The sequence below is a fragment of the Pan troglodytes genome, chromosome 6 (genome assembly GCF_028858775.2).
Source record: "Pan troglodytes isolate AG18354 chromosome 6, NHGRI_mPanTro3-v2.0_pri, whole genome shotgun sequence".
Taxonomy (NCBI): domain Eukaryota; kingdom Metazoa; phylum Chordata; class Mammalia; order Primates; family Hominidae; genus Pan; species Pan troglodytes.
The window spans coordinates 37,100,410-37,108,940 of NC_072404.2; the positions used below are offsets into that span (position 1 = coordinate 37,100,410).

At 43.8% G+C, this 8,531-nt stretch overlaps 1 protein-coding gene across 1 annotated transcript; it reads right to left on the reverse strand.

The window, feature by feature from the left end:
* Positions 1–4,735: 4,735 nt before the first annotated feature.
* On the reverse strand, positions 4,736–7,993 carry NEUROD6 (neuronal differentiation 6). Its single transcript, XM_016957235.3, has 2 exons — positions 7,860–7,993; positions 4,736–6,559 (listed from the first exon to the last, which is right to left on the reverse strand). The coding sequence occupies exon 2, from the start codon at positions 6,536–6,538 to the stop codon at positions 5,525–5,527; it is 1,014 nt and encodes a 337-aa protein (XP_016812724.1). The 5' UTR covers positions 6,539–6,559; positions 7,860–7,993; the 3' UTR covers positions 4,736–5,524.
* Positions 7,994–8,531: the final 538 nt, after the last annotated feature.

The window sequence follows — 8,531 nt, forward strand, 5'->3', positions numbered from 1 at the left end:
CTTGTTTTACTTCTTATGATCTTTATTTGACTGGAAATTGAGAATGGGTAGTTGCGTCACTTGTCCAAGGGCACAGGCTAATGTGTATTGGTGGACAAAGCTGGGTCCTCGAACTAACGGCCTGCAGTGATCTTCCATAGCTGCTTAGTTGGCACTCAGGGCCTTCTGTCATGAGATTTCCAGCCCACTTTTCCAATCTGATATCCTAGTTCTTTTTATTAATGTTTTTCAACACCTTTAAAAAAAAAAAAAGCACCCACCAGTATTCTTTGTCCGAATGATATCATAGAAGTTAGAGAAAATTACAACATTCAGTCTCAACTGGGTGATACCATAGAAGAAGATCAAAGAGGAGATCAAAGAGAGAAGGCACTGAAGAAGTTGAGGTATTCTGTGTCAGGTATTTATTGAGAACTTTGGGAAAGAAAAAGAATGAGAGGTTAGTTGGGGCTTTAGGATGAATAAAGGCGTTTGTTGTTTTATTTTGGTTCTCCAATTTGGGTCTCCAATTAGCTCCATCTTTGCCTTGGTTAGAGCATCATGTGATAGACTCTAGCATGAGAGGACAGATTGTAGACCCTCTCTTCCTATGTCCCTGGTATAGAGCTGCTCAGGAGAAGAACTTGAACTTTCTCCTAATTTGGATTTTCATTGAGTACCTGATGAAGAAATAGGACCCCTGTGGAAGAGGGAGGATATCCCATAAATAGGGAAGGTATCAGAATACATGAGGACATTCAGAAACAGGCCTGAGGGGAGCCATGTTGCAATTGCTCTGAGTATCGAATGATGCTACACTTGAACCTACCCTGACCCAGCACCTGGGAGTGGCTGAGTGCCCTGGAACCAAGAGGGCTGGGTGGTTAAAGCAAGAGAACTTTACCAGCAGGAGCTTGGGCACTCTGCCTGCTCTGTAAAATAAGAACATGCTTTTCCTTATTGGTCAGAGAACCAGAGATAGGTGATGAGAGCCAGAGAGAGCAGTTTCAAAGTGGGGTACAAATGCCCAAAAGATGATTGAGGTTAAAGGTGGGTCAGTGCCATCAGATGGGCTGCTGGACTAGAACACCAGCCACAGAATGTTTCATTGGAGGTGGCATCAACAGGGGCAATCTGGGCATGGGGAATATGACCAAGAAAAGGCACAGGTAGAAATAGGAATGGGAGATGAAAGCAGGTCCCTTCATACCTTTAAAACACAGACAGCGAGAGGCCTGAGGTCATGCATTTTGCAGGTGAGAGAGAGACTGAACTTAAGGACAAACCTTACCTAGCATCTGCAAGCAAGGGACGCCTAAGAGACATTCATAACACAAATGTATATGGTCAAAGAGGTAATAGAAACAAAAAGAGAATGCTTGGGAAAAGTACAAGGTACCAGACAGGCGAGGAAGGAATTGGGTGGACAGTAGAGTTCAAGACATGGCTAGGTGCCTAACTAACATCCATTTTCTCTTTTATTCTTACTGATAGGACCTGATTTTATTCCAGGTGGCAATATACTTTGTTAAAAAGGATATATTTCCCTGCTTCTCTTAAATCTATAATTAGTAAGTAGAAGTCATTTGGTGGGGCTTCTTTCTTTCTTTCTCTCTCTCTCTTTTTTTTTTTTTTTTTTTTTTCACAGGGTCTCACTCTGTAGCCAGGCTGGGGTGCAGTGGCATGATCTCAGCTCACTGCACCCTTTGCCTCCTGGGTTCAAGCAATTCTCCTGCCTCAGCCTCCTGAGTAGCTGGGACTACAGGCGCAGGCCACCATGCCCAGCAAATGTTTGTGTTTTTAGGAGAGATGGGGTTTCACCATGTTGGCCAGGATGGTCTCGATCTCTTGACCTTGTGATCCACCCACCTCAGCCTCCCAAAGTGCTGGGATTACAGGCGTGAGCCGTCATGCCAGACCTCCTTTTTTCTTCTTAATTGGAATGAAGACGCAATGTCTAGAACTCCAGCAGCCATCTTGGGCCAGGAGGTGAATAAGAATGGAAACCTCACACTAAAGATAGTGGAGTAGAAAGGCAGAAGGAGCCTAGGCCCCTGGTGCCCCGGCACAACCATATCAGTCCTGGACTACCTCCCATGACTTCTGTATATGAGAAAGAAATATATCTTTATTTTGTTGAGGGCACTCACTGACATAGATATAGACATATATCCTGACAGATAAAAGATATAGATCATATATATATACACATACACACATATATGTAAAACCTAATCCTAATAAAGGAAAAAACAAAATTGTGTGAAGGCAAATATAAGATTCACATAATTCAGCTCAAAAGAAGAGATGTCTAATCAATATGGAAGACAATAATGGTTTAAAGTGTTCAGAAGAGAGAAAGATTTTTCATGCTGGGAGGTGAGGGAATCATGAAGTCAGAATAAGAGCAAGGATTTCAACCCAGACCTATCCGACCCCAAGCCTTCCATGTTCTTTATACTATACTATTTTCCCTTCTACTGGAGTGCTATCTTAAAAAGATTTTGCAGTGCATGGCCTCTGTGATGCTGGTGTTTGAATGAACAAGTCGTATGATTTCTTAGGATTGCAATCAAGAGAGAACAGGAAGAGCTCTGCTGGGAGCCAGCCAGGGTGGTGTGTAAAGGGCGGGTCTCATGCCAGGGGTTATCAGGGGCATCTGAAGGAGGACTAAGCTGCGAGGATCACCCAACACCCGGTCACACACAACACACTATCCCCCATGGCAAGCGTTACCGAAGAAGGGAGCATCCATTGCATTTTTGCATCCAAGTTTTTGAAGAAATTTCATATTCTCAGGGATCTGTGCCCGAAAACCCGGCTCTTTTGCTTGAGTTCCTTATGGACAAAGCTCTGAGATCAGAAGCTCCTGGAGGTTTGCTTCTTCCGCACTCAGCCAGCTGCTTTTCTTCCTAGCTCTCCCACATTGCCAGAGGGGGGCGGGAGGATACATCTCCTGTTGCAATCTCTCGTTCCAATATGAATTTGTGACCCCGGAAAGACTGTGCGGGTTTCAAAAGCTGTCTGAACCAAGATTCTGAGCAGGTGCGAGGCTGTTCTCAGTCGGGCAGCGGGTCACCTCGGAGCAAGGATCAAGGGAGAAAGATGGGGGCGGGGGTTGGGGGAAGCCACACCTATTCTGCTAGCGATTTAACAGGATCGCTTAAAAAAATAAACCAAAAAGGCCAGATTCTTCCATTTCCAGATGCTTCTTCACTTTCTTTCTGTTTGCTCGGACAGGGTGAGCAATGGCCGGGCTCTTAGTGTCTGAGGGGCCTTAAAGAGGCCTGGCGGTCCCGGACACAGTGCCAGGGAAAGCAGGTTTTGTGCGCATATGGGAGGAAGCAAGCGCGAGTCACTCCGGTGCAGAGAAACAGGCAGAGGGGACAGACGGCTGTCTAGTTTGGGCAAACTTCTCTCTACCTGGGGCGGGGGGGCGCAGTTCCTCCTCTCTCTCTCGGGCATTTTCCCCCGCCCTCTGGGGTTTGAATGAACAGGTGCTAACACACCAGCTTAGAAGGGCGCGTTCAGCACCCGCGCCAGCAGCTGCTCGGCACCTTTGCCCCTCGGTGGCGGCTGCCTTGCGCACCAAAGGCCCAGGGGCGTAAAACTGGAGGCGCAGAGGGAGAGGGAGACGCTGTCCTTTGCAGAATGGGGCGCGGGCCTCGCAGCCTCGGCTCAGGAAGTCCCGCCAGCCGTGGGAGGGGCAGGGCAGGGTCAGCTCTCGGCTGCACTTGGGCAAGAGATAGCTGGAGCTATCGCCGCCTGCGCCGCGTCCCTGCTTGTGGCACAAGGGGCGGGTGAAGGGGCGACCCCCTTTCTCCCTCTCCGAGCGAGTGCGGGGCAGAGCCTCCAGGCCCGCGCGCGGCGGTGCGCTCGCCGCTCTCCATGCCACCCAGCCCCTTTCTTGGGCAGGCCAGGTCAGTGTGGGCGCCGCGGCCCGGGTTCGCAGGGCGCAGTCCCCCGGCCCCCAGGGCGCCCACTGCGGGCGGGACACGGGCAGTGCAGCCTGTGCCCGGGCGGCCACCGAGGGGACGCAACGCCGCCAGCAACCTCTCCCCGCGCCGCCCGCCAGGCCCCGTCGGGCCTGCGCCGGCTCTGGCGGTGCCCACAAGGTCCCCGAGGGGCAGCGTTGGCCAGGCCTACCCAAGACCTGCCCCGTCCCGCCACCACTGCACCCACTTTCTGCTGCCCTCATCGGTCTGCGCAGCTGTCCCCGCTCCTCCCCCTGAGGCAAAACTGCACCAGAAGGCATCTTGGCGAGGTCATTGCCACCCCGCCCATGATTGTAGAAGAGACTCAATCCTGTTTAAGAGGTTTAGCTCCCCAAACGCTATTAAAAATAAGTTTTTGGTGGCCTTTGTAAGGAAACTTTTAATCACACAGAATTTAGCCTCTGATCGGCCAGACATTTAAACGGCGCAGAGTAAAACCTTCCATTTTTAACATCCACTCTGGTGTTTGTTGGAAATTTGCCACCGATTTTAGGCTCGAGCTGAAGGTTACCAGGATTTATCATTGTTTCCCCAGGATGTTTAACCCTCATGGGCTCCTCTTCTTTCATTTAAGACACTTGAAAAAAAAAATTCTTGTAAGCGCTTTGGCCATTTTGTTTAAGAAATTTGTTTTAGCTCCTACGGTTTTGTAATCCAGAAATATTTCTGAAATGAGGAGTGGGGAGTATTGGAGACAGAAAGCAGCTGTGTACCAGGAAATAATAAGTAGCATGCAAAAATATCACAGCTAATAGATGTCCTTTACGAGTGGAAATATCTATGTTTAATTGCCTTAAAAATGTGGGGTGGAAAAACACAATTATACATTGTGATAACAAACCTGTACAGTTAATTTCTGAATAATACAAAACAAGTGCTGAAATTTTTTCTTGATGATTGAGATAATTGTCCCCGAATTATGACATCAGCTACCCAAATATCATGTTGCCCCATCTGCAAATACTTGAAGAGGAATAGTTACCAATTGAATGCATTTAGATTCATCCTTAATAAAAAGAAAATTGCATAGCTTTTTATATTGTTGCAAATGCATCTCCCAATATCATTGTCAGCTTAGTGATATTCTCAATATTTTAAAATTTCAATTTTTAAAAGATACATAATATATAATTCCTAATAATTATAAACACATCATTTTGCTCATCTGGTTTTAATAACATGCATTTTATAATTACTGTACAACCAAAATAGACATTGAATTATGCTGTGTGCATGTCTTTATTCAACAGTATATTCTTAGACACCTTGTTCAAACAAATTAAATAAGTTTAAAAGAAAATTCAAAAGAAAAAAATCTTTCCAGTAGAAACAGAATCACAGTGCTTCACAGACAAAAGGAAAGGAAAAGAAGTTCTCATACAAAAAGAGATTTATTATTACATAGAAAATTCTCACAATAGTTGAAACACACTTCGGAAACTAGTAAACACCTTAGATAGAGTTGTGCCAATTACTCAGCCCACAAGCATCTGCTTTGTCTTAATTAGACAGGGGAGGTGAATGACCACTGTTTATTTTCATTTTCCTCATTAATTATGAAAAACTGCATTTAATTCATCTTGCATTGTGAGAGATTGGCTGCGCAGATGTAAGTCGTAAGGGAAGTGGCTGTCGGTGGGCAACCTGAACATGGCACCCTGCCCAAGGGGACCCCTGGGTGGCACTGCACAGTAATGCATGCCGTAATTGTAATTTTTGCCATAGTCCAAGGTTTCTTCTTGCTTCAGGGAAAATATCCCATTATAGTTAATTGGGGGAGGACTTAAGGGACCTTCAAACTGAGGGCTGGCACACTCAGGGGAAGTACTTTCATAGAAGGATTCATACGCACTGCAATAATTGTAGGGTTTCATGGACTTGGAATTATCAAGAGTCCCATGCCCTGGGGGAGTGGTGAGCTCAGGGCTGTGGTAGGGTGGGTAGAAGGTAGAGTAGGGTGACCTTGTGTGGTGTGCAGCCTCCCCACCCTGACCCATCAGGAAACTCCTGGCGTTGAGCTGCAAGCAGCCTGCCACCAAGTTTGTAGTTGGCTGGGAAAGACCTTTGCATAAGTTTTGGACGAATGTGAGCAGATCTGGTCTCTTGCCGATTCTCAGAATTTCAGAAAGTGCCCAGATGTAGTTTTTGGCCAGTCGTAAAGTCTCTATTTTGGACAGTTTCTGGGTTTTAGAATAACAGGGGACCACTTTTCTTAAGTTGTCCAGAGCGTCGTTGAGGCCATGCATCCTGTTCCTCTCGCGCGCGTTCGCTTCCTGTCTCCTGAACTTGACCCTTTCCAATCGCAGCTTTGTTGTCTTTTTTTTCCTAAGACCCCTCCTTCTAGGCAACCCATTTTCATCTTCCTCTTCCCTGTCTTCCTCCTCTTCTTCTTTCTCGGTTTCTTCTCCAGGGGCCCTTTTGATGCTCTTTCCTCGAAGGACAATCTGTTTGGAAAAGCTTTCTGGCTTCTTAATTTGCTTCTGGTCCTCGCATTCTCTAGAAAACTTTCTGCACATCTGGGATTCTGGCATTACAACAGACTCATCAAACGGTAGTGTTAACATGGTTCTCTAATCTTAAATTACCTGAAAAAATGCCAGCACAATATTTAAAGAGATTTCATTTTTAAAGTTAATACACTTAAAACATATTTAATTATTTAATCATAAGATTACAAAAACACGTGAAAAAGACTGATTCTGGGCCTGATTTTTTAACAATAAATATAATTTTGAGTTTGTGAAGATAAGTAATTATGAAGACATTGATGCATGCAATAGGATTAATTTATATGAGCAAATTATAAAAAGAAAATAAAAATGAAACATAATTATTGTGATATCACCACCATCTACATTTCTCTTTGCCTTTAAACTGGATTTTAATACCCCCAAAAAAGATTGTGGAATTCAAGCAAATGCAAAACATGAAATTGCAATGCAGAATTTCATTAATTCCAATTCCCCTGAGCACAAAATGAGAAGATTAACCAGTTTTTAAAATGGAAAGTACTCTCTCCATTAGCTGACAAATTTGTGTTCTTTTTTTAAAACAAACAAACAAACAAAACCTTAACTTTATTTGCTGTATCACACAACTGTGAATTTAGATAAGTGGGTGTGGGAATATACAAATTTAAAGAAAAGATTATAATCAGAGTCAATTTTTAAACTGATTTTTTCTGATCAGTAAAGAATTATGTAAAAGAGCACTATTTTCCCAGACTTCAAAAAGAAAAGGGGATTAGGCTAATTTGGAATAAACTCTATAAATAAATCTAAAACATAAAAATCACTAGCAATTTCTTTTCATTAAAAAAATAGAGACTGATTTTATTTACATTTAAATTTTTTCCAAATAGAATTGTCTGTTTACTGCTGTTCAAATCATCCTGGACAAAAACCACTCTCGTAGTGTTTTTGTTCTACGAGCCATAGAAGTCTCCCTCTAGCTAATATCTGACAGGAACGGTCCAAGGATTCTGACTGCAATTGTGCACGTGTGTTCAGAATCCCAAATGAAAGGGGAAAATAATTTGTGTTTCAAATGCATTTTGGTTTTTGTTTGGTGAAGCAGCAAGTATTTTCATCTGAAGTCTTCAAACAAATAGGCACATTAAAGCAGAGACTTTTCAATTTAACAATCTCCAGCCCCCTGAACACACACATACACACACGAACACATACACAAACTCTTAGTAATGTCCACATACTTGCAGTGTTACATAATAGCAGTGAAAGTATGTGATAATTACATCATAAGAATGAAATATGATAAGTTATAGATGGCAAAGAGCATATAAATACTATAAGACAGTGACACTGTATCTTTAAATACTTGCATGCAAAGCCAGCATCAATTGAAGTATATCTTTATTTATATTACCTTAGGTTTTAATTTCATTCAATAATCAGTTTTCATTTTGGGTCTTCCAAATCTTTTCAGGCTGAGTGTCGCATCGTCTCCTGGAGTCTCTAGATCTGTGTATATCTGCACTATCTCATTGATCTCTAAAAAGTGACATTGATGCCAACTGCCAGAGCTGGTACCCATGCCATCTGCTAGTGACGTCACAGGGCAGAGAGAGCCATGTGATCCTCTCTCTTGGGACCTTCATTCTGCACTGATCATCTGGCATCCCTGTAAGTGGGTACCAGCCTTCATGCATCAACACAGAAGGTTAGACTGATAGGAAAAAAATCTGCACCAGCATTTCACGTACAGTAGGTGCATTTCTCCTCGAACTGCTTCGGTTTCACTGGCAATCTGTAGAAATAGCTGTGTTAGTGTTCAGTTTCGCCCTGCCAACGGTGCAAGTATTAGGTGGTCGTTAATATTCCATTCATTTACAAGGTGGGCTTTTGTGTGAGCAAGAGGTTTTTTTTGTTGTTGGTGATGTTGTTTTGTAAAGATCACCATCCCATTTGTGCACCTGGGTACCCAGGGAAAGAAAGCCGTGAAAAGGAGCTGGAAACTGGTCTTAAGATGTTTAACCAAACTAAGATTTGTGTAAGTGAACAGGGGTCAAAAAAGGTCTCCTTTTCTTGTTTTGTTTCA

Coding starts and splice junctions, on each gene's coding strand:
- NEUROD6 (XM_016957235.3), bottom strand. CDS start 6,538: ATGTTAACACTACCGTTTGATGAGTCTGTTGTAATGCCAGAATCCCAG.